The 25,326-nt window shown below is 52.5% G+C and overlaps 1 protein-coding gene across 14 annotated transcripts in view; it reads left to right on the forward strand.

Moving 5' to 3' along the window:
* SCRIB (scribble planar cell polarity protein) overlaps positions 1-25,326 on the forward strand; it is a 131,224-nt gene that overhangs the window by 23,383 nt on the left and 82,515 nt on the right. For 13 of the 14 annotated variants that reach the window (XM_058020166.1, XM_058020215.1, XM_058020261.1 and 10 more), the window contains exons 2-16: positions 149-266; positions 459-537; positions 1,890-1,979; positions 2,580-2,636; positions 6,953-7,016; positions 8,464-8,538; positions 9,068-9,212; positions 9,760-9,878; positions 11,691-11,890; positions 14,308-14,474; positions 15,402-15,526; positions 18,288-18,413; positions 19,416-19,640; positions 20,299-20,616; positions 23,350-23,412. In XM_058020166.1, coding sequence (XP_057876149.1) covers positions 149-266; positions 459-537; positions 1,890-1,979; positions 2,580-2,636; positions 6,953-7,016; positions 8,464-8,538; positions 9,068-9,212; positions 9,760-9,878; positions 11,691-11,890; positions 14,308-14,474; positions 15,402-15,526; positions 18,288-18,413; positions 19,416-19,640; positions 20,299-20,616; positions 23,350-23,412 — 1,971 coding nt within the window. The remainder of the gene's footprint in view (positions 1-148; positions 267-458; positions 538-1,889; positions 1,980-2,579; positions 2,637-6,952; positions 7,017-8,463; positions 8,539-9,067; positions 9,213-9,759; positions 9,879-11,690; positions 11,891-14,307; positions 14,475-15,401; positions 15,527-18,287; positions 18,414-19,415; positions 19,641-20,298; positions 20,617-23,349; positions 23,413-25,326) is intronic. The other variant, XM_058020208.1, reaches the window with a different exon arrangement.

The following is a 25,326-nucleotide window of genomic DNA, read 5'->3' on the forward strand; positions in this document are numbered from 1 at the left end:
CTGATCCATGCAGTGGCTGCCCCTGGTGGGATGGGGTGGTGGGAGCAGGCAGGCTCTCAGGGGGGATGCTGAGGCTTCCCCTGAGATGAGGATGTGGTGTTGACGCCAGAGTTGCTGCTGCTGACCCCGTTGTGTCCCTTTGTGCCAGCCTTTCTTCAGGCTCCTGAACCTGCGCAAGCTGGGCCTGAGCGACAATGAGATCCAGAGGCTGCCCCCCGAGGTGGCCAACTTCATGCAGCTGGTGGAGCTGGACATCTCCCGCAACGGTGAGCCCAGAGCTGGGCAGCAGCAGTGCCCAAACCCCACCGTGCCCTCGTGCTGGGGGGAAGCTGTGCCCTCCTCGCCCTCAGCGCTCCTCAGCTCTGGCTGGGCTTGTGCTGCTGCGTCTCAGGCTGCCACCACTAACTGCTGTCCCGTTTTCTCATGCCTCTTTTGTTCTTTCACCTGTTTTTTTCCAGACATTCCAGAAATTCCTGAGAGCATCAAGTTCTGCAAATCCCTGGAAATTGCAGACTTCAGTGGGAATCCTCTCTCCAGGTAGGAAGGCACATGCAGCCCATTAGTCCAGCTGAGAGGGAGAACTGGGATTGCACATTGTGCCTGGCTTTCTCTGATCTTCATTTTATAATTTTGTCCTTGTGAAGCCAAGGCTGGAGTTGCCCTGCCTCTTCCAAAGCTGCAGTGTCCGCTCTCCTGGCACTGGAAGTGTTCCTGGCACTCTTCTGGCACTGGAAGTGTTCCTGGCACTCTCCTGGCATTGGAACACTTGGTGCTGGAGGAGCTGAGTGAGCTCCATCCTCGGGGCCTGGGGCTGTGAGTGTTGAGCTGCTGTTGTACTGGTGCCAGCAGTGAGGACTTCTGTCCTCTTGCAATGAGTTTGTTGCTTTCTTTGCACTGGTCACAAACCTGAATGGATAAGGACTTGTGCTGCAGAGCAGAAAAAGCCTGCATGCAATGCTCTGCACCCCAGAGCCCCTTTTGGGCCCCACTCTCTGCCCTTTTTGCCCCCTCTTAGCCCCTTTTCCACCTCTCTGTTATTCAGAACTAAGGACAGCTATGCTTTGTACCCCTCTTATCTCAGTGCCCAGAGCTGTGCCCAAGCAGGAATTGTCCTTCAGTACTCTGGAGCTTTTAATGCATGAATTTGGGATCCGGTGTGGCTCCCGTGCCTCAGTGAGCCAAATTTCCAGGCACTGGTGTCCAGCTGCAGGGTCCCTGTGTGGCCCCAGGTGTCCCTTTGTGCTCAGGGCAGGTGCTGCCCAGGTTTGAGGCACATTAACTCTGCTCCCTCTCCTGGGGCCAGGCCCTGCTGCAGCGGGACAAGCTTCCCTGTTGGTGACAATCCCTGCACCACAGGAGTGACCAGCACTTCTGCACCAGGAGTTATTTGTCAGAGCTTTTCTGCTCAAGGTCAGATGAGTTGGGGGGTGGGTGCTGAGGGATCTGTATGAGCTGCCTGCAGAGCAATTTCCTCCAGGAATTTCCTTCCAGGGCTTTTCCCTGTTCTGTCACACCTTGGGTGTGTTGTGATGGTGCCTGGCCCTGGGGAGTGCTGCAATGCCATCTGCAGGGATATCCTTTGTTTTGGGCACTTGGAATCCTTTTCCTCAAGTAAATGCTCCCATGGCAGGGTTTAGACTGGGATTTGTGCTCAGGTACTGCAGGGCTGGGTTTGCCATCCTGGACAGGTAATGTCTGGTGCAGGTGGGTTTTGTGCTCTGGGAAGCAGAGCTTGTCCTGGATCAGCAGCCAGGGTTGGTGATGGCTCCTGTTCTCCTTTCCACACGTTGATGCAAGCTGGGATGAGATTGGCTTTTGTGGATATTAGTGTTTTGGGGCATTGTGTGCTTTGCACACAGCATTAATGGAGTCTGTTCATGTTCTCACAGGCTGCCTGAGGGCTTCACCCAGCTCCGGAGCCTGGGCCACCTGGCCCTGAACGATGTGTCCCTGCAGAGCCTCCCCACTGACATTGGGAAGTGAGTATGGCCTGTTCTGGGGAGGGCTGGGCTGGGGACACCTTGCTGCTGGCACCAGGACAGTGGCAGCACCTGCAGGGACAAGCCAGGGTTGTTAAAACACCTTCCTACTGAGGTTCTGCTCCTTGCTGGGGTTTGTGGCACAGCAAGGATTGATCCAGTCTCCTCAGTCCAGTTTTCCCTGTGTTCTCATTTGCCCCTTTGCCCCTTTCCCCTTTCCAAGCAGGTGTGAGCTGCCTGATGATGTTTGATTCAGATTTGTGCTGCTGGCCAGTGGCCTTGTGGGGTGCAGTGCCTCTCCCATGGGGTTTGCCCTTCCTCATGAGAGGGGTTTGACCTTTCTGGGCAGGCAGTCCTGTTGTGGCAGCGTGTTCCTTGTCCTGAGTGTGGGCACAGTGTTGTTCCTTGTGGCTGCAGCAAGCACCTGTGTCCACAGAGCCATTTTCATCATGTGTCTGTTCACATCTCCATCCACGTGTGCACACCCATGCATTGCACAGGACACCAGGGGTGGTTCCAAGGGAAGGGACATGAGCAGCCCCTGCTATCCCTGAGCCCTGTCCAGTGAACCTGGCTTTCTTGCTCCCTTTTCTCTTGCAGTTTGGCAAACCTGGTGACTTTGGAGCTGCGTGAGAACCTGCTAAAGACTCTCCCCACGTGAGTGTCTGTCTGGGGGCTGCAGGAGTCTCCTGCCTGGTCCTTCCTGCTGCTCCCTCAGGGACCAGGGCAGGCACCATCACCTGGCTGGGGAGGGCTCAGACTGGGCACAAATTGGCTGCACCTTGCTGGATTTCCTTAAATTGGGGCGAGGAGGGAGAGGATGGTGCAGGGCTGAAGAGTAGCAAAGGATGTTCAGAGCCTGCACTCAGCCTGTGTAAGGATTGGTTTAGAATAGGCAGGGCTCCCAAAAACAGCTGCTGGAAATAGTGAGAACCCCATTTTTCCTGAAGAGCTGGAGCAGGGTGGATTATTTTGGAAAGAAAGAGAAAACTGTGGATGGGTGTGTAGGAGGAGCTCTGTGCACAGGATTTGAGGAGCACAGCTGAAGGGTCCATTTTGCTCCTGACATCTGTTCTGTTGGATATCCCTCCTGTTTATATCTGGGTGGGATAACTGCCTCCCCTGCAGCAAAGCTAAGCCAGCAAGGGAGAAGAGGTAAGTGTTGTTCCATGTGCTGGAGTCAGGGATAGGGATGAGTTCCTGGCAGGGAACATGGTTCATGGTGGAGGTGATGCTCTCAGGTGGATGGACGTGGAGAACTGCCCAGTTGCTACTTCAGTCTTTGCTCTGGCTCTATCAGAGTTTGTTGAGTTTTCTGCCCTCCAGCAGCTCTGTCAGCTCATGGCCTGCCTGCTCATGCATCCCACTGATGATTCCCCCAGCTTACCTTGGAGTCACTGAAAGGATTCTGCTGACTCCTTCTTGAGCAGCAGCTGTTTTGGGGCCACCTGAACCCCTCAGGGAAGGTGTGATGTGTGCAGCTGCTGTCACAGCTATCCTCACAGCTCTCTTGCAGTTCTTTTTGAGCAGCAGCTGTTTTGGGGCCACCTGAGCTCCTCAGGAAAGGTGTGATGTGTGCAGCTGCTGTCACACCTGTCCTCAGATTACAGCTCCTGGCAGGAGCTCAGTTTGTCTGCTGGCACTACCCCTGTAGGAGCACAGATCAGAATCACAAATGGCCTGGTCTGATGCCAGCCAGCACATCCCTTGTGCCCAGCAGTGACCCTGTCACAGAAAGGTGACAGGAGGGGACAGCTGAGATGGTCCCATGTGGAGTGTCACCACACAGGGCAATCTGGGTTAGAGCTCCTTATTCTGGAGCCGCAGGTGGTTTGGCTTGGAAGGGACCTCAAGGCTCATCACATTCCAGCCCATTGCCTTGGGCAGGGATTAGAGCTCCTTATCATGGAACCCCAGGATGGTTTGGGTTGGAAAGGACCTTAAGGCTCATGATGTTCCAGCCCATTATTGCCTTGGGCAGGGACACTTTCCAAGGTGCAGGGAGCTCCAAGCCTCGTCCAGCCTGGCCTTGGACGCTTATTGTGGGCTGAGAAGTGGCAAGCAGAGGAGTTGGGGTCCTGGTGTGGCTGCTCTTGTGTCTGTTCCTGTCCTGGTGCTCACACAGCTGGCTGACCCCATGTCAGCAAAGGGTGCAGCAGCTTCATCCAGGGCTGGGCTTCCAAACTGCAGAGTGTCACTGTGATGTTTTCTGAAAAATCCCTTCACCAGGATTTCTTCTGGGAAGTTGAGGAGCCTCAGAGAAAAATGTAAATGATAATTATCTGATTGCTTCTCCTTGTGTTTTGCTGCTTTAGAATGTGGTAGGTGATTCTTTCATGGGTTCCATGTGAATTGTGTTGTCTTAATAACCAATCATAGCCAGCTGTGTCAGACTCTGAGGAGTCACAAGTTTTTATTATTCATTCTTCTGTCTGTATCCTTTCTCTTTATTTAGTATAGTTTTAGTATATATTTTCTTTTAATATAATATAATGTCATAAAATACTAAATCAACCTTCTGAGAACTTGGAGTCAAATTCTCATCTCTCACCTCATCCTAGAAATCCATCAACACCACAGCAGAGAAGTTACTCCCAGTAGCTTTTGGCCATCTCAGAGCCACCAAGTCTCTGGAGTCTTGAGAATTCAGTCTGTGGCCACAGCCCTTGGGTTTTTGGGGAGATCTCTCCTGCCCAGTGCTGGGTTTTTGGGGAGATCTCTCCTGGCCAGTGCTGGGTTTTGGGGGAGATCTCTCCTGCCCAGTGCTGGGTGTTTGGGAAGATATCTCTTGCCCAGTGCTGGGTATTTGGGGAGATCTCTGCTGCCCAGTGCTGGGTTTTGGGGGAGATCTCTCCTGCCCAGTGCTGGGTTTCTGGGTAGATCTCTCTTGCCCAGTGCTCCCAGTCGCCCTTTGGTAGATTTGGGTGCCATCCAGCAGGCTGCTGGTAGTGTGCTGTGAGATTTTGGTGTTTTCACTGGAAGGTTAATGCAGGTTTGATACTCACTCTGTAATGCAAATTCAGCTTCTTTTCATCTTTCCTTGTCATTTTTCAAACCACGACACTCCCCAATTCCCCAAATAGAATTTTGGGGTGATTTCCAGAAGTAGAACATGGATCTTGAAGGCCAAGGTGGTTCTGATCAGAGGTGTCAGTCGAGTACAGGATGGCAGGCCATGGCCAAACCCCTTTCAGTGATGCTGTGGGGTTCTCTGCCTCAGGTCCTTGGCTGACTGGCTGCACAAAAACAGCTCTAAATGAGGTCAGGGGGCCTTGCCAAAGAGGAGAATGACTTAAACAAGAAATGGCTGGTGCTTTGTTGCCAGGGTTCCTGAGCCTAGTGAATAGATAGGTGGGCTTCAATGCTGAGAGTTTGGAGCAGCAAAATGCATCAAGGTCCTTTTGGTATTTTGTTGTTGTAGAGCTTTTTGAAAGGTCCATCTTGCAGTGACCTTTGTTTGCCAGAATTCCATGTAATTGGAACTGACTGAGCTCTGGAATGGTGCAGCTTGTGCAGCAGGTGATCACCCTCATTTCTCCCATGCAGCTGGGATGCAGCCAGAGACTTGGGAAGGACAGCTCTCCTGGATTCCTGTGGAATGGTGGAGGGTGGTCTACACTGAGACCTCTTGCCTTTTGCCAGATGTCATCAGTGTGGATTCCCCAGGTCGCTTGTTCCTGTTTTGGGAATTCAGGCTGTGAAGGTGCAGAGGGACAGTCGGGGCTGTCTGTGGATCCCCCAGATGTGGATTCCCCAGGTCACTTGTTCCTGTTTTGGGAATTCAGGCTGTGAAGGTGCAGAGGGACAGTCGGGGCTGTCTGTGGATCCCCCAGATGTGGATTCCCCAGGTCGCTTGTTCCTGTTTTGGGAATTCAGGCTATGAAGGTGCAGAGGGACAGTCAGGGCTGCTTCACCTCCAGAGGAGTCAAAGTTGGTGCACATTCGTGGTGAAGGAGTGCTGTGCAGCAGGGTCCTCTGGGTGAAACTGCTGATAAACCTTTGCTGGAGTTTATCTCAAAATCCACCGCTGCATGCAGCAGGAAATTCATTTTCCTGCATAGCCCAGATGTTTTTACAGGCAAGACAGTTCCCTTTTATTGCACCCCCAACAGCCCTGGTTTGGGTGGCCTTGAGAGGGGGACCTGTTTCCAGAGAAATGTGGGGATTTCTTTGTTTGGACAGTTCCTGAAGAGGAGAATGAAGCTGTTGCCTGCTGGGGGAGTGGGCAGGGCTGGCAGCTGGCACACAGTGAGGGGGAGCTGGAGCTGGAGTGGATGGGTCAGACTCAGGTGTGAGCACCTGGACCATGTCATGAGAACCCCCCATGGGTTTGTGGGACTGCAGGGCTGGCCTAGCCCCAGGTGTGGTGTGTGGGGTGCTCAGGGCTGCTGGTGTGGGTGAGGACAGGTCCTGTGCAGTGCCTTCATCGTGAGCTTCTGTCTGTACCACTCCCCTCACCCGAGACATCAGGCCACTGTCGTGTTCCCTTCCTCTTCAGAAGCACGAGCATCCTGTTTGGGGAAGGCTGTGGAATTTGTCATTGCTCCCTTCCCTGCAGCTGTGTGCTCCCCTTGCCCCCCACACATGTCCTGTCCTCTGCTGAGCCCCTCCTGTTGCCTGTCAGTCCGTGCCCAGCTCCCTGTCCTCGCTGGGGAGCAACAGCCGTGGGAAGGTGTGGCTGCTCACCTGCTGTGCTTTCAGTCACAGGGTTGTTGTGGTGGGGGGAGCAGAGGGCAAACTGGTACTGGTGGGGCTGCTGGAGCCTCTGAACCATTCCCTGGGTGAGCAGTCTGGCCTGGGGAAGGGAGCAGCTCCACAAAGTGCTGGGCTCAGAGGGACGTGAGAAAGGCCAGGATTGCCCCACCTGCTGCAGGAGTTACTGGAGATGGTGTGGTTTGTGCAATGTGTGTCCCAGGTGCTAACCTTCCGCTCTTTATTTCTTGTTTTATCTCTCTGTGCCCTGTGCCTCGCAGCTCCCTCTCCTTCCTTGTCAAGTTAGAGCAGTTGGATCTCGGTGGCAATGACCTGGAAGTGCTGGTAGGTGAGGGCTGCTGGGGAGGGGCTCGGGGGGTTGGCAGGGGTTTCCACCTGCAATGCAAAGAGACAGGCCCTCAGGTTATTGGGGAGGTTCTGATCTGGCCAGCATGGCCCAGTCACCATTCCCAGGTGAATTTTCTCTCCATGTGTCAGCCCCTGTGTCCTGCTGGCCTCACACTCTGCCTGCCCTGTCCTTTCCAGGCTCTGGGATGGAGATTCTTCCTGTCTGGCTGCCAAGGATCTTTCCTTTCCAGCAGGACTCTGTGCTTCCCTTCTCTGTCCTGCACTGCCCCCAGCTGTTTTCCTTCTCGTCCAGCTTCCTGCCTTTCTGCTTTCTGATGTGATTTCTGCCCCACACAGTGCTGGGCCACTCCATGTTGCCCATGGCAGTGAGGGTAGCCCAGTGTGGGGGCTCTCTCCGTGGAGGGCTCAGCATGTGGAGAGCAAGGGCACAGTCTGAGTTGAGGTTATCTGGGCATTTGGGGCCACCCTGTGATATTCTGCAATTTGCAGCTGTGGATTAAGCTGTTACTGGATCTTCCTCTTTGTGTTCTGGTGTGGGTTTTGGCAGAAAGCTGGGAGGCACCGGGGCTTGTGCAGCTCAGCTGTGCACAGGCTGAGCTCACCTGTGAGAACAGGTGTGTGACACTGAGCCATGCTCCAGTGGGACAGACTCCAAACCCTGATTGCCTCGGGGGCTGTGGGATGTGCACATGTGTCTGTCACAGCTGATGGTGCCACTGGGTCATCTTGAGCTGGGCAGTGGTACCCAAATGTTCATTTTCATGTCTGAGAGGAGGAGATGCATTCCTTATGTAAGGCCAGAATTTCCAACCCCCTGGAATCACGGAATCATTTAGGTTGGAAAAACCATCTGAGACCACTGAGTTCAGCCACTCTCCCAGCATTGCCAAGGCCACCACTAACCCATGTCCCCAAGTGCCACATCCACACAGCTGTTAAATCACCCCAGGGGTGAGGACTCCACCTCTGCCCAGGGCAGCCTATGCAGGGGCTGGACAGCCCTTTCCAGGAGGAGTTTTCCCAGTATCCAACCTAAACCTCCCCTGGCACAATTTAAGACTGTTTGTCCTGTCCCTTGTTCCCTGGGAGCACAGCCTGACCCCTGCCTGGCTCCATTCTCCTGCCAGGGAGCTGCAGAAATCAGCATCTCTCCTGAGCCCCGTTGTGCCCCAGTTCCTGAGCTGCTCTCCACCAGAGCTGTGCTGCAGGCTCAGCTCTCCTTGCCTGCTGACACAGCCCTGCTGATGCTGTCAGTGTTTGCCATCCCAGACATTCCCAGTGCGCTCCCAGGGTGAGAGGCACAGCAGTGCCTGGCTGTGCAGAGTGCTGTGTCTGCACACCCTCGAGCAGCCTCTCCCTGTCCCTGGAGGGGCTGATGTCCTGGTGATGTCCTGGTGATGTCCTCACTGTGCTGTCTCTGCAGCCGGACACTCTGGGTGCGCTCCCGAACCTGCGCGAGCTGTGGCTGGACAGGAACCAGCTCTCGGCTCTGCCACCGGTGAGTGTCTGCCCAGCACTCCCTTCCCTTCCCTTCCCTTCCCTTCCCTTCCCTTCCCTTCCCTTCCCTTCCCTTCCCTTCCCTTCCCTTCCCTTCCCTTCCCTTCCCTTCCCTTCCCTTCCCTTCCCTTCCCTTCCCTTCCCTTCCCTTCCCTTCCCTTCCCTTCCCTTCCCTTCCCTTCCCTTCCCTTCCCTTCCCTTCCCTTCCCTTCCCTTCCCTTCCCTTCCCTTCCCTTCCCTTCCCTTCCCTTCCCTTCCCTTCCCTTCCCTTCCCTTCCCTTCCCTTCCCTTCCCTTCCCTTCCCTTCCCTTCCCTTCCCTTCCCTTCCCTTCCCTTCCCTTCCCTTCCCTTCCCTTCCCTTCCCTTAAGCTTCCTGAGCCATGAACACACATCCACCCTTCCCCTTTCCCTTCCCGCTTCCCTTCTCTAAACTTTCCTAAACTTCCCTGCCCTGCTCCTCCCTGAGCCATGAGCACACACCCACCCCAGCCCTGCCTCTCCCTGAGCCGTGGGCCTTCCTCTCTGTGCAGGAGCTGGGCAACCTGCGCCGCCTGGTGTGCCTGGACGTGTCTGAGAACAAGCTGGAGCAGCTGCCCAACGAGGTCAGCGGGCTGGTGGCCCTGACGGACCTGCTGCTGTCACAGAACCTGCTGGAATGCATTCCCGATGGGATCGGTGAGTGCCGCCAGCTGGGGGAGCTGCAGGGCTGCCGTGGCAGGAAACAGGAACTTGTGTGTGCCAGGCAATCAGGGATTCATGGATACAGCCATAGTGGGTGGGACAGGTGAGCAGAGCTCTGCAGGACAGTGCAGGTGCTTTGTCTGTGCCTGGGAATCAGGGATTCATGGACAGGAGCAGTGGGTGGGACAGGTGAGCTCTGCAGGGCAGTGCAGGTGCTCTGTGTGTGCCAGGCAATCAGGGATTCATGGACACAGCCATAGTGGGTGGGACAGGTGAGCTCTGCAGGACAGTGCAGGTGCTCTGTGTGTGCCAGGGAATCAGGGATTCATGGACACAGCCATACAGGGCAGGAGCAGTGAGTGGGACAGGTGAGCAGAGCTCTGCAGGACAGTGCAGGTGTTTCATCTGTGACCAGGCCTGCTGGGAGGAAAAGCAGAGCCTGTGTGGCTGGGTTGTGTGACCCTGGATGGGATCACAGGTGAGTGTAGAGCAGCACCCTTCACTCTGGCACAGCTCACACCTAACTTGTCGCCCTGGCCAGGTCAGCTGAAGCAGCTCTCCATCCTCAAGGTTGACCAGAACAGGCTGACAGACATGACAGAGTCGATTGGGGACTGTGAGAACCTGTCTGAGCTCATCCTGACTGAGAACATGCTGACGGTGAGTGCACAGCGGACACCTGCCTCACACAATCACAGAATCACTGTGGAAGACACCTTCAAGGCCATTGAGTCCAACCCAGCCTTAACACCTCAACTAAGCCCTGGCACCCAGTGCCACATCCAGGCTTTGTTAAACACACCCAGGGATGGTGACTCCACCACCTTCCCAGGCTGCCATTCCAGAACTTTGTCACCCTTTCCATGAAAAACTTTTTCCTAATATCCAGCCTAAATTTCCCTTGGTGCAGCTTGAGAGTGTGTGCTCTGGTTCTGTCATTCCTGGAGACAGAGCCCAGCCCCAGCTGATCACAGCCACCTTTCAGGAGCTGTGCAGAGTGATGAGCCTCTCCCATGCTGTTCACTGCAGCCAGCTGCAGGGATCCCTTCCCTTCTTCTGCCCTCCCAGCTGAATTCCTGAGCTGCTCCAGCTGCTTCTACAGCTTCACCAAACTCACACAAGTTTGGAAGCTGCTTTCTCTCACTGACTTTTTTCCCCCAAATCATTCTCTGGTATGCTGGGATTGCCCATCCCATAGCCCATCCCATCTGACAGGTGCCAGACCCCATCCCAGGCTGCATTTCTGAGGGATTTTTTTGGGATGGTGTGATTGAAAATGGCCCTGCTCCAAACTGCCTGTGATTTGATTGGTAAAACAGGAGGATTGGGAACAGGCAGACAAACAGAAGAGAAGTCTTGACCAGTGGTTCTGTGTTGAGGGGAAGAGTTGGCACAGATCAGTCTATGAGCCTGAGGGAAAACCTGTCCCAAAGATGTCCCGAAAATGTTTTCCCAAATGTGTCTGTTGGGACAGAAGGCAGCTTGCTCCCCGGGCTGAGGGCTCTGCCTTTACCTGTGTGTGTTTACCCTTTCCTCTTGTGAGACAGAGTGGAAATTTTCCAGAGTAGAAATCTATTTTGATTTAGGTGACATGTACATCTTTGAGTTAAGTCTGTAGCTTGCTGTTTAGCCTGGTCTCACAAAAAACCTATGCTCAGAGAAACTGCTTCAGCCAAAAGACAAGAGATAAAGGAGGAGAGGGGCAGACAGAACAAGGCAACATGACCCAGGAGTTCTTTCTGATAAAGAAGAATTAGCAGCAAATGTCACTTGAAATCAGTATAGTGAATATGTATGAGCCTATTGTGAAATTGCAATCATATTTATTTGAGAGAGAGAGAAAAAAAATCTGGAGTTTCCAGAGGTACACATGTCATGTTAGGAGAAGGATTCCCACATGTGTGCAGTGCTGTGATAAACATACCAGTATTGTAGTTATCCTATAGATAGTATCCTGTAGATACTGTAGTTATAGTATCCTCCTCCAGCCAGGTCTGATGAGCTCCAGGTGGCCCATAACACACCCAGGATAGCTCAGCTACCCTTGGACGCACAATAATCAACAGGATGGCCTCTGTTGCAGCGTTGGAAACAAAAAGATTTAATAAAAGGCAAAATAACAAACAGAAGAACGGAGCCAGGTGCCAGACGTAGCTGCTCCTGATAAAAACACCTCACAAAAGCGATTAGTTTCTTTGCTCACATCCTTTTCTAGTAAATTATCCAGGCAGGACTTTTTGGCTTCTGTCCCATTAGCTATCCTTAAGTTTGAGGTCAAGTCCCCTGGGTCCTCTGAGGAGTCTTTTTACTTAATCGAGGAGAGAAACTTCTGGGCTTCTTTCCTTTTAAGGGGACAAAGGATAGTTTTGTCACTCTGTCAAGAGGGGACACATTCCTACATACCAGCTTTACAACTTCCACAAAAACACAAATGTTTGTTTGTTTGCAACCACTGACTGGGCTCCTTTGCAGGCCTTGCCCAAGTCCCTGGGCAAGCTGGCCAAGCTGACCAACCTGAACGTGGACCGGAACCGGCTGACAGCGCTGCCAGCAGAGATTGGAGGCTGTGCCAACCTCAACGTGCTGTCCCTGCGCGACAACCGCCTGGCACTGCTGCCCCCCGAGCTGGCCAACACCACCGAGCTGCACGTGCTGGACGTGGCTGGCAACAGGTGAGCAGCCTGGCTTTGGGGGGTCTGGTCTTGGACAGACAGGTGTGTTCCCTGAAATGGAAACTGTGGCCAACACCACTGAGCTGCACGTGCTGGACGTGGCTGGCAACAGGTGAGCAGCACGGCTTTGGGGGATCTGGGTTTGGACAGACAGGTGTGTTCCCTGAAATGGAAACTATGGTCAGCACCACCGAGCTGCACGTGGCTGGCAACAGGTGAGCAGCAGCATGGCTGTGAGGGGTCTGGGTTTGGAAATGCGGGTGTCTGCTGTGGAAGGCAGGAGCCTCACCTGAAATGGAAACTGGCCACCATCACCGAGCTCCACGTGCTGGACGTGGCTGGCAACAGGTGAGCAGCCTGGGTTTGGAAATACAGGTGTCTGCTAAGGAAGGCAGGAGCCTTCCCTGAAATGGAAACTGTAACTTCCCTGGAAACTGTAAACCCCCTTCCTCCTGGAAAATGTAAACTCCCTCCATCTGAATTGCCATAAATTTGAAATTAAGGGGCTCTCAGGCAAAGATATGGGAGCAGGGACTAACAGTTCTTTATTAGGGAAGAAAATAAAATAAACAATGCAGTAATACAAAACAAGACTGACAGAGTCAGAACACAGCCTGACACCCTGTGGGTCAGGGTGTTGGTGGCAGTCCCACTGGAATTGTGGCTGCAGCCCTCCTGAGGTGTCAGGTGTCATTCTGTTGGAGCAGGGATCCTGTAAAAGTCCCATTGGAACTGTGGCTGCAGCCTTCCTGGAGTGTCAGGTGTGGTTCTGCTGGAGCCAGGGCGATCTGTAGAAATCCAATTGGAATTGTGGCTGCAGCCCTCCTTATTAATTGTTTGCTGTTGTTATGAGTGTTCCCCAGGATGAGGCGAGAGATAAGAATTGACTCTTAAGTTTTCAGTAGGCTGATTTATTATTTTATGATCTTATATTAAAAGAAAATTATATACTAAAACTATACTAAATAAAGGGGAAAAAACATTTAAAAACTAACAAAGAATGAATAATAAAAACTTGTGACACTCAGAGTCCAACACAGCTAGCTGTAATTAGCCATTAATTAAAAATAAGTCGCCTGCTAAGGAAACGGTTTACCAAATCACATTCCAAAATAACAAAACATGGAGAAGCTGAAGCTTCTCAGCTTCTTAAGAAAAAGAACCCTAGTAAAAGGATTTTTCATAAAATATCACAGTGACAGGCAGGTGTGGTTCTGTTGGAGCAGGGATCCTGTAGAAGGGTGGAGTTTTCCTCTGAAGATACAGTGGAAGAGGCAGCTGCTCCTCTGGGAATCCAGTATTTTACTAACAAGTTACAAAATAGTTAATTTTTTTCCTATATAAAGTCTTTTAAGGTTAAATTATCTAATTAAGAAATTGTATTTAAATTATTTTTACTTTTAATTTAATAACTAATCACTTAAAGTTTGTAATGTTTTTTGTTTAATTATAAAATATTACTTAAACTCAGGAAGAAGAAGGTGAAGAAGGACTAGTTGATGTTTTAAAACTTCTATTTTAGCTTTATAAATATTATTATAAAACTAATTTTTAAAAATTATAAAACTATTATATACATTTTTGTATTTAATTATTAAATTATATTTTTCATATATTTATATATAAAGTTATATAGACTATAAAGATTATATAATAAAAAGAGTAAATAAAACTAAATTACTAAATTCTAAGATTCTGAATTTTTGACTTTGTGATATCACCTACTTTTAATCAACTGTGTACTTGTAATCTTAGTGTTGTCAGTTAATTTTGGTTGTATTTTCTATGGCCTCAGGTCAAATGTAATGTTCTCTTGGGAGTTAGTTTGTTGGTATAGAAAGTTTAATACCCTTAGTATCTAACAGCTAGAGAGGGAGGAGCTGGAGCTGTGTGGATCCCAGGATCCTCAAGGTAGGAGAGCTCAGGCTAATTGCTGAGGGCTTGAACTATGAACCCTTCCTTTTTTCCCCCTTCCTTTCCCCTCCCTGCAGATTTTGGGGTTTGTGTCATCAGAGCTCAGCTGGTCGGTGCCAAAGCCTCATCCATGGTGTGTGTGTGCCTGGAGCTGTTCTGAGAGCTCCCGTGGTTCTGTTTTTGGGGTTGGTGGTTTTGGGAGCAGTAGGACTCTGACCACAGCTTGTGTAGGGAGCATTCTGTACTCTGGTCTGTGAGGGCATTGCTTTTCTGTTTGTAAACCTCTCCACACTGTTGGAGGGAGCTGTCCCCTGCTGAAGGCTGCTGAGGGTGGGGTACTGCAGCCTGGTCCCACAGCCAGGGACAGAACCAGCTGGGAGCAGGATGGGGGCAGCCACAGCAGCTTGCTCAGTCCCGCTCTGCTCAGCTGGGCACTCTGGAGCTGAGCTGAAGCTCCTTCCTGACTAGGAAAGTTAACAAGCAGTTGCTCTTCTCTTTTGCAGGCTGCAGAACTTGCCCTTTGCTTTGACAAATCTCAATCTGAAAGCCCTGTGGCTGGCAGAAAACCAGTCCCAGCCCATGCTGAAGTTCCAGACCGAGGATGATGAGAAGACAGGAGAAAAGGTTCTCACTTGCTACCTGCTCCCCCAGCAGCCCTCTCCCAGCCTGGGTAAGAATCTACAGCACCAGCACAGGCTGCAGAGCCTTTGCTCTGGAGGGGGCTGAAACCTTCTCTGCTGGGCTGGGCTGTCCTTGATGGGATTCCTGTGGCACATCCAGACTCTTGTGTGGATGGATCTGGGCACCTTTCCCAGGCAGTCATTGTTAAAACTGAGGAATTGCTTTCTGACAGGTGACAGGGCCCTGCAGCCTCATCTTCGAGTGTTCTGCTTGGATCTGCTGGCCAAGCAGTGAATTTTCATTGTCCTGTCAGCATGCTATTTGTGATGGTGTTCACAGGGGTCCCAGGATGAGGGAGGAGATGAGAATGTTGACCCCATGTTTCAAAAGGCTGATTTATTATTTTATGATATATATTATATTAAAATTGTACTAAAAGAATAGAAGAAAGGATTTCATCAGAAGGCCAGCTAAGAATAGAAAAAGAATGATAACAAAGGCTTGTGGCTGACTGAGACAGTCCGAACCAGCTGACTGTGATTGGCCATTAATTAGAAACAACCACATGAGACCAATCACAGATGCACCTGTTGCATTCCATGGCAGCAGATAATCATTGTTTGCATTTTGTTCCTGAGGCCTCCCAGCTTCTCAGGAGAAAAGATCCTAGCAAAAGGGTTTTTCAGAAAATATCATGACTACAGCTATTCCTGCCTGAATTCTGCCTTTTCCTGCACTCCTTGGGTAAGGAGTGCTGGAGCTGAAGCATCAGACACCTCTGGAGGCTGCTGTAGGTCTGGTGGGAGGTGTACAGAAAATGACAGGATGGTGAGGCCACAGCCTTTGTCCTCAAGGCCTCTGATGCCATGGGCAGATACAGCAGAAGCTCTCTCATGGGATAAGAGCTGACCTCCATCCACATCTGCAACCCTGCTCTTCCCAAAAGGAGCTCCCACTGTGTTCCCTTCCTCCCCAGAGAACCTGCTGCAGAACAGCGTGGATGAGAGCTGGACGGACAGCAACTTGAACAGAGTCAGTGTGATCCAGTTCCTGGATGAGCCCAAAGGGGATGAGGATGAGGAGTCTGGAGCTGAGAGACGGGTAAGGCATTCCTGGAGCTTGTTGGCTCCTGTGGGAGCACAGGGACAAGCTGAGCTTCCAGAGATGGAGCCACTGTGGTGTCCGTGTTTTACACTGCTGTAGGTGTGTGATTTCCACACTCTGAAGGCTCTTTGGTGCCCAGGCAGGAGGAGAAGGGGATGAATTCCCTGGGATCCATGGTGCAGAGCCATATTTTGGGGCTTTTCTATGGGAGTGGGGCACTCAAAATGTCCAGAGATCCCAGCAGAGCACTGTCAGGGTAAGGTTTTTTCATCCCCACCATGGGGAAAGGCTGCCCAGCCCAATCCAGGCCATCCCCATCCCTCCAAGCATGCAGGCAGTGCAGCCCATTGTCAGGGTTCTTTTGGCCAGGGTCAGGATTAAGTGTGTGAGACAGGATTTCTTGCTGGGACTCAGATGTTTATTAGTTCTTATGCATGCTACAGTCTCACAAACCGTGAGTTCTACAGCACTTCACTCTAACAAACCAGAAAATGGAGCCCCATCTCTCTCTCTCTACAAGATCTTTTAAAGGTAAACTGTCCAATTAAGAAATGACACCTAAATTATTTTTACTTTTAATCCAGTAACCAACCACCCATGGCCCACAGTGTGGACTTTTTTATCCAATTACACAAAACCACCTAACCCATGGAGAAGAAGATGAAGAAGGACCAACCTCTGCTCTAAAACCTCCATCTTGCTTTATATATATATTACTATATTCTAAAACCTTTAACTGTAGGGTTTTCACCCTGTGATATCACACACTTCTGTTCAAACTCCACACCCATAATTTTAGTTTTGTCATTCCATTTTGGAGGTTTTCTCCACAGCCTCAGGTAAATGCAGTATTCTCCTGGGGATCAGTGCCTGGCAGCACAGAAAGTCTGAAATTCTCAGCACCCACGGTTCCAGCAGCCCATGCTGTGGAGTGTCCTGTTAGTAAAATACTAAACGCTGTCTCAAAACCTGCAAGAGCTGGTTGTGCTTCCAGGGCAGATGCAAAGGCCAGGACAGCAGTTCTCAGTGAGTGTTCTGAGGGTTTCAGTCTCCTGCAGGACTTTGTTCCTTTTTAGTTTATGGAAAGCCATCCTTGAGATCTGAATCCTTCCAGTGAATGGTGTTGGCAGCTGTCCTGGCAATGCGTGTGTGCTGCTGGCCTTGGGAGCTTTGGGGATTTTTAAAATTGTTCTCAGCGTTGTGACTAGTTTTAGAATGCTGGTTTTCTTGGCCCTCCACCTGGGATGGAACTCTATAAGCAGCATCAATTCTGCTGCATTTGGGCTTGGCAGACCTGTTAAGTGCAGAGGAGTTAGGAGGACATCCCAAGATTTCTCACCTGTGCTCTGGAGGAGTTTCTGTGTCGAGAGTTTTTCATTTACTAAGCCTGAAACACCACTTTAAACTTCCCAGCTCCATCATTCTTCCCAAAGCCCCTGTTAGCTGGAGAGCAGGATGATGGAGAGAGCTGTCAGGGCTCCCTGTCTCTGTTCTTTCCCCATTTCCAGGCTGAGGAAGGCCTGGAGCAGGTCCTGCAGCAGGAGGGGTTGGTGGTGTCCCCTTGGGGCTCTGGATCTGATAAAGGTGTTGCTCGCCTGCAGAGGGTCATGGCCTGGTGTCTGGCTTTGAACAGACAGGTGTGTGCTAAGGAAGGCAGGAGCCTCCCCTGAAATGGAAAATGGAAGCCCTCTCCCTCTGAATTGTCATAATTTTGAAATTAAGGGGCTCTCACGCGAAGATATGGGAGCAGGAATAACAGTTCTTTAGTAGGGAAATTAAAAATGCAAATGCAGTAGTACAAACAACAACAAAAAAACCCATTGAAAGAGTCAGAATAGACCTGGCCCCCTGTGTGTCAGGGCGGTGTCCCAGCCCCATCCAACGGGGGCTCAGCCCTCCTGCAGTGCCAGCTGTGGCTCTGCTGCAGCAGGGATCCTGCACAAGGGGGGGAGTTTTCCTCTGCAGCTCCAGGGCTGCTGCAGATGGGCCTGGGCTCCTCTGGCCATGCAGGGCAGCAGAAAGCTGCTCCTCTGGCAATGCAGGGGGCAAAGGCTGCTGTGGTGTTCCCAAAGTCAGATTCTGTCCAGGTGGGAATGCCTGGGTGGAGCATCTCCCCATGGGATGATGGAATTTTATCAGCCGTGCAGGGACATTCAGGGGCCCATTAACAGAAGATATCTAATAATTATTGGTCCATGAACAGAAGCTATCTCCCAGAGGGAGAATTGGTTTGTGGAAGAGATAAAGAAAACTGCCGAATGAACAGAAGATAACTGCCCCACCTCTGAGATATAGAAATATAATACATACCCCCATTTCCAACCTAAGACATGGTGTCAGGAGCTGGGTGCCCGTTTAGCCCTAAGATGGTCCCTGTGGTGCACGTTTCCCACTGCTCCTCTGGGAATGCAGTGGGCAAAGACTGCTCTGGTATCCCAAATCTCAGATTCTATCCAGGTAGGAATGCTTGGCTCCTCCCCAGGGGCAGGGCATCTCCCAGTGGGATGATGGAATTTTATCAGCCATGCAGGGACACTCACTGGCCCAGGAACAGAAGATAAATAATAATTGATGGCACATGAACAGAAGCTGTCTCCTGGAGGGAGGATTGGCTGTGGAAGAGATAAACTGCCCAATGAACAGCAGATAACTGCCCTACCTCTGAGAGATGGTTATAGAATACACACACATCTCACAAGCCAGGAGCCTGGCAGTGCTGGCAGGCTGGCATCCCCTTCCTGAGGGTTTCTCCTTGCAGGGCCTGCAGCGCAGAGCCACCCCTCACCCCAGCGAGCTGAAGGTGATGAAGAAGGTGATCGAGGTGCGGCGCAGCGAGGTGAACGCTGCCAAGGCTGATGCCAACCCCAGCTCCCCCAACTCGGAGGTGAGTGCTGGGCCCTGGGCAGTGCAGAACCACAGAGAGCAGGGGGTTGTGTGAGGTGGTGTTCACAGGGGTCCCAGGACCAGGGGAGAAACGAGAATCTTGGCTCCATGTTTCAGAAGGCTGATTTATTATTTTATGATATATATTATATTAAAAGAAAATAATATACTAAAACTATACTAAAAGAATAGAGAAAGGATTTCATCAGAAGGCTTACAAGGAAAGGAAGGAATGGAATGATAATAAAATATAATTAATATTTTATTATTATAATAAAATAATAAAATCTTGTCACTGACCAGAGAGTCTGAGACAGCTGGGCTGTGATTGGCCATTAATTAAAAACAACCACATGAGACCAATCACAGATGCACCTGTTGCATTCCACAGCAGCAGATAATTATTGTTTACATTTTGTTTCTGAGGCTTCTCAGGAGAAAAAATCCTAGCAAAAGGATTTTTCATAAAATATGTCTGTGACAGTCATGGAATGGTTTGGGTTGGGAGGAATCTTACACATCAGCAAGTTCCACCTCTGTGGCATGGTAAAGACATCTTCCACTGGGAACATCTAGCATATAAAAGGACTGACTTTTGGGAAAGATTGGGAATGGATTGCCTGGAGAGGTTTGGAATCTGTCTTGAGATGTCATGGGGGGCCTGTGAAACAGAGCAGGAGATAGAACCGGGAGGCAGAGAACAGTGGAAGGGGAACTGTGTGTGTCAGTACCAATTTTATAGTACAGGGAGAAGAAGAGAAGGCTCTGATATTCCCAGTAAAGAGTGGTGGGGATGGAGCACTTGCAGGAGGCACCTTGCTGCCCTGGAGGGAGCTGGGAATAAATCCCTGCACAGGAGGGTGCACCCAGTCACATGGAGGGAGCAGAGAAGGGGAAGCTGTGGGCACCCTGAGGAACAGCTGGTTCTGTTGGAGCTGCATTCCCCCCTCACACCAGCGACTCTGCTCTGGCTCCATGCTGACCACCAGAACCCTTTTCTCAGGAGAAGAGGCTGAGTGCCACGTCCAACCGCAGCGAGGACTCGCACCTGTCCGCCAGCACGGCCTCCGTGGAGGGCAGGGCAGAGGACAGGGACAGGGGCTGGCCCAACGGGCAGCTGCCCGACCTGCACAGGGACCTGCACAAGGACAGCAAGCCCAGGGCCCAGGAGGAGCACAAGGAGCCTGCTGACCACGAGGAGGAAGATGTGGAAGTGGAGTACAATGAGGTACGAGCCTGGGAACTGCTGCAGGGTCGTGAGAAACAGTGAGGGGAGCTGGAAGTTTCAGAGGAGATGGGAAATAGAGGTGCAGGGAAATGGATGTGGGATTTGGCTGGAGGCAGATCCAGGCCGTGGAAGGCAGTGCAAGCAGAGGCTGAGGCAGCTTGTGGGAGCCTGGCAAGCTGTAGGAAATCTGGGGTGGCTGTGAGGGGTTTGAATGCCCTCCATCCCTGGAGCTGACAGAAGAGTGTCTGGGGAAGGTGTGGTTGTGGAAAAAGGCAAGGATGTGTGGAATTGGGAATGCATGCAGTGCCACTGGCCTGGGGAAGGTGTGGCTGTGGAAAAAGGCAAGGATGGGGAATTGGGAATCCATTCCTGCCTTGTGCTGGGCACAGCAGCAGTGCCACCAGCCTGGGGAAGGTGTGGCTGTGGAAAAAGGCAAAAAGGAAATGGGAATGCATTCCTACCTTCTCCTGGGCACGCCAGCAGTGCCACTGGCCTGGGGAAGTGTGGCTGTGGGAAGAGGCAAAAAGGAAATGGGAATGCATTCCAGCAGTGCCACCGGCTCTGCCTGCGTGGCAGAGGGCTCCCAGGGACAGCAGGTTCTGTGTGCCAGCCCTCTGTCCCCTGGGGCTCACGCTGTGTCTGGGCTCTCCTGTCACAGCCCACCGTGCACTTTGCTGAGGACACGCTGATCCGCAGCGAGGATGAGGATGAGGACGAAGAGCGGCCGTTCCCCGTGGAGAAGCAGAGGCTCATCCGCAAGGACACGCCCCACTACAAGAAACACTTCAAGATCACCAAGCTGCCCAAGCCAGAGGCAGTGGTGGCACTCCTGCAGGGGCTGAACAGCGATGGGGTCCCCAAAGAGGAAGAGGAGCTGGGAGGCTGCAATAATAACACAGAGCCCAGGGATCAGGAGGAAGCGTGGGACGAGGAGGACAGAAAGAACGGAGCTCTGTCTGCTCAGCCCTCCGTGAAGGTAAGGTCTTGTGGGGAGGGGGAGCTCACAGGGCTGCAGACCTGCCCCTGCTCCTGTGGCCAGCAGCCAGCTTGATGTGGTGCTGAGGAAGGCTCTGGTAGGGGCTGCAGCACTGGGGATGTGCTGAGGGTGGCAGGAAGGCTCTGGCAGGGGCTGCAGCACTGGGGATGTGCTGAGGGTGGCAGGAAGGCTCTGGCAGGGGCTGCAGCACTGGGGCAGAGCTGCAGGTCACAGGGGCTCGTGGGGCTGCCCTAGAGCTGTGCTGTGTGGCTGTGTCTGACACCTCCACTGTGTCCAGGTCCATCAGCCCCATGGCACATGCTGCAGGGACAGTTCTGTCTCACCTCTGGTGGGTTCTGCTGCTCCTTCCAGCCTCCTCCTCCTCACTGCTGGTTGTTGCTGCTGGTTCCTCCACACAGGAGGATGAGCTTTGTCCCTGTGTGGATTCAGTCTTAGACTGGCACTTGTTGGTACAGTGCTTCCTGGAGCATGTCAGTGCAGCCAGGAGTGTGCCCTTCCCTGTGCTGCCACCCAGGCACAGCCTGAGGGAGGCTGCACTGGGATTAGGGCAGCTTGGGCTCTGAAGTTTGGCCTTACTGGTTATACTGGGGCCTAAGGGATGGGGGTCCTGGGCTCTCCTCAGCTGAACCACCATGTCTGGCTGGGGGCACACAGAGGTTCCTGCCTGAGGAGGTTCCTCACAGTGGAGTGGGGATACATGGATGAGGGACTCCTCATGAGGTCAGCCCAGTTCTCATCCAAGGGTTTGAGGATTTTTTTGAGTTGTGTTTGGTGGGCGGAGGTCAGGATGTGGCTGAGTCTCCATCCCAGTCTGACATCAGCAGATCTGAGGGTGACATGTGGGTCTCTGGAAGATGCTGGAATGCTTCTGCTGTAACTGCACCTGCTCCAGGTGCTGGGGTCATTCCCATCCCTTCTGGAGCTCGGGTTGCCCAGGGAAAGGTCCTGTCCCTCACTTTCCCTCAGTGGGTGCTTGCCTTGCTCTGTGTGAGCCAATGCAGCTCATCTTGTGCTCCCTGGGGGTGAGGCCTCTTTTCCCACTGCTGGTGAAGTCCCTCAGAAGGAATGTTAAGCTGTCCCAAGTCCCCTTCATCCAGGACCCATCATCCTCACCTGCAAAGGTCATTTCAGCTGGGCACTGAGCTGAGGAGGCACTGCCCTGCTGTGCTGCCTGCCCAGGGCTGGGAACCTGTCTGAAATGACCCTGGCTGCCAGCTCAGCCTCTGCTGCGGCTCAGCTCTCCTCCCTGGGCTGGCATGGATGCCTGCTCCATTTCTGGGCTGTGTGCCAGCAGTGGGGATGGATGCAGGGAGCAGGGTCCCTGGGCAGGAGGTGCACTGAGGAGGAGGCAGCTGAAGCCTACAACCAGAGGGTTTTGTTGCAAGGACAGTTGGTTTTCAGAAGAAATCCTGAGGTTTCCTGCGCTTGAGAGCAGGATCCCAGGTGCCTGTCAGGGGGTGCTTTTGCACCAGAGAAAGGGATTGGTTCAGTTATGTTTGGGACTGGTTTTTTGCAGTTGTGTTTGGGACTGCAGTTGCATTTGGGGCTGCTTTTTTGCAGTGTGTTTGGGACTGCTTTATAGCTTTTTTGCATTTGTGTTTGGGGCTGCTTTTTTGACTTTTTGCAGTTGTGCTTGGGACTGCAGTTGTGTTTGGGACTGTTATTTTTGGTTTTTTGCAGTTGTGTTTGGGACTGCAGTTGTGTTTGGGACTGCTTTTTTGCATTTTTTGCAGTTGTGTTTGGGACTGCTCGTTCCTGTGCAGCAGCTTGTGGCACCACAGGCTCCTCGGTGCTTCCTCCTGTGTTTAACCCTTCCTGTTCCCAGAGTGACCTGGAGGGGATGAGGTCAGCCTGCGGTGACCCTCAGGGTGCCAGCATGGCCAAAGCCTGGCCTCAGGGGTGCCCTTGGCAGGGCTGGCTGGCACCTGGCACTCTGGGGACCCATGAGCAGCCCTGCTGGGGTGCTGAGCAGAGCTGGGGGCTGCTCTGGGGCTGAGGGTCAGCTCTGGAGCTGCTGGGGCAGCTCTGGTGCTGTGAGAGGGCTCAGCTGTGGAGCTCTGGGGGTCAGCAGTGACTCCTTTGGGAGCTCTGGAGCTGAGCAGTGAACCCAGGAACTCTGGAGCTCAGCAGTGGCCCTAGGAGCTGGTCAGCCCCAAAGCTCCTGAGCTCAGCAGTGACTCTGGGAACTCTGGTGCTGAGCAATGACACCAGGAGCTCCAGAGCTGAGCAGTGACGCCAGGAGATCTGGAGCTCAGCAGTGACCTCGGGAGCTCCAGAGCTCAGCAGTGTCTCTGGGAGGTGGATCAGCTCTCTAGCTGTGGAGCTCAGCAGTGACTCTAGGAGCTGGATCAGCCCCAGATCCCTGGAGCTCAGCAGTGACTCCTCTGGGAGCCCTGGAGCTCAGTAGTGGCCCCAGGAGCTGGATCAGCCCCAGATCCCTGGAGCTCAGCAGTGATTCCTCTGGGAGCTCTGGAGCTCAATAGTGACCCCAGGAGCGGGATCAGCCCCAAAGCTTCGGAGCTCAGCAGTGACTCCTCTGGGAGCTCCGGAGCTCAGCAGTGACTCCTCTGGGAGCTTTGGAGCTCGGGAACCAGCCCAGCTGTGGCCCAGTGCGTGTGTTGGGTGGTGGTGGTGGTTGTGGTGGTCGTGGTGGCGGGTTTGGTCGATGCTCCACTAATCCGCATGCCTCTTTGCTGGTTCCTGTCCTAACAGGGGGTGTCGTTTGATCAAGCCAATAATCTGCTGATTGAACCTGCTCGCATTGAGGAGGAAGAGGTCTGTACCACTCCTACTGTTCTCTCTCTGCCAAAAATCACCCAGCCTGCTTGATTTGCTTCCCAGCCTCACCCGTTGTTGTACAGGGACTCTGATCTCTCTGGGTCAAGTGGCTTCTGGACCTGGCTGATCCCAAACACAATGATTGTTTCCTCCTTGCTTTCCCCCTTTCCTCCTTTCCTGGCCTTGAGGTGAGAGTGGCTGCTGCAGAGAAGGAGTGAGCTGGAAATGATGTAAAAAACCAAAGGGGCTCAGGTGGGAAGGTCAGTTCCTGTTTGCTGTTTGTTGATGGAGAAGTGGGGTTGAACAAATGGATATTTCTGGACGTGTGGGTAACCCCGGAGGAGCAGAGACCTTGAGAATCAGCCAAGTGTTGTGTACTGACCCTTTGATAAAAAGAGGGTCTCACTCAGGGCACTGTGCCCCTGCCTGGGGAAAGGTCTGGAGCCAATTTGTGCATCTCCTGCAGCCTGCCCCAAATCCCTTCAAGGATTACATGCAGCATGAGGTGTCAGGAAGGGGCAGGTGTCATCTGAGGGACCTGGCATGGGGATGGTGATTATGCTCAGGGTAAAAATCCTCTGGCTGTGAGCAGTTTCCTGCGTTTGTCTGCAGGCTCTCAGTGCCTGGCCCGTGGGTCAGCAGCTCTCTGCAGGCAGGTTTCCCAGGAGCTGCTGAACAGCATCCTTGCTGACACTTGCATGGGGATTTCTCCCCTAGGACAGGCAGTACAGGGCCAGCAGAGCCGAGTGCTGGGCAGGGTGTCTCTGAGAACTTGGCTCTGCTGTTCCCTCAGGTGTGAAACTGAGATCTTTCCTGGTTTTGGAGTAAGGCTTTCCAAGTGGGAGGTGACAAATCCTTTCCACCCAGGCAGAACACGAGCTGGCTAAGGTGTTGTGGAGGGGTGGAATGTAAGAGAATAGTGCAGAAGGCAGTCTCACATCTGAGGAGTTGCAGCTGTACTAATCACCAAAGATCAGGAACAGACCTGCCCTTAAGAGGCCACAGCTGTGTCCAATAAGAAGAAGAGTGCTACAGAAGAGGGGGTTAGCTGGGTGAGGAGAGGGTTGGAGTCAGTTGGCTGTGCTTTGAAGAGGGTTGGAGTCAGTTGGCTGTGCTGTGAGGAAGAAGGAGTCAGTGCTGTGAGGAGGTGTCCATGAGAAATCACTGAGAAGGTATAGAAGATTTACAATAAGATGACTACAAGGTGTAGTCCCCTGTTAGCGCATCCTGAATATTTCATCTGTCTCCATCTTTAGGTCCCTGAAAACCACTTGCATTTCTCTTGTCCCAATGAAACTTGCATTTCTCTTCTGCGTAATGTTCTGATCCTGGAGGTCTTTTCCAGCCTCAGTGGTTCTGTGCTTCCTGGGTGTGGCTGGTGTGAGGCTGCCCCTGGTGTTCCCTCAGCACAGACCTGTTCCCATATTGAGGAAAACGTGGCTGTGCAGCTCATAAGGAGCTGGAGATCTCCCAGGCTGGTGGTTGGAGTCACCCAAGAGCAGCCCAGCTTTGGGAAATTGTTTGGGAGAGAATACCTGATTGTCCTGCAGCCCTGGGCAGTGCTTAGCAAGGAACCTTGCACGAGAGCAGGTTGCTCCACGCCTGCCCACCCTGTCCTTGAACACTTCCAGAGAGCATCTGCCTGCTGCTCCAGGGATGATTCCTGGAGAGGAACCATGGGGTGATGGAGCTGAGCAGAGAGCCTGGGGCCCTTGAGCAGCAGGGTTTGAGGTTCAGTATACTGCTGTCACATTTCTTATATAATGTAATACAATCCTGGGAGAGGAGGCACTGCTGATTCCTGACTGTTCCTTATCCCTGAACCGTGGCTGTGAGCTGGAGACTGATCTTGTTGGAGCAGAACTGGAGAGACACACCCAGCTTGTGCCAGCCCCAGTGTGGGGCACTCCC

Source organism: Melospiza georgiana, chromosome 1, assembly GCF_028018845.1.
Source record: "Melospiza georgiana isolate bMelGeo1 chromosome 1, bMelGeo1.pri, whole genome shotgun sequence".
Taxonomy (NCBI): domain Eukaryota; kingdom Metazoa; phylum Chordata; class Aves; order Passeriformes; family Passerellidae; genus Melospiza; species Melospiza georgiana.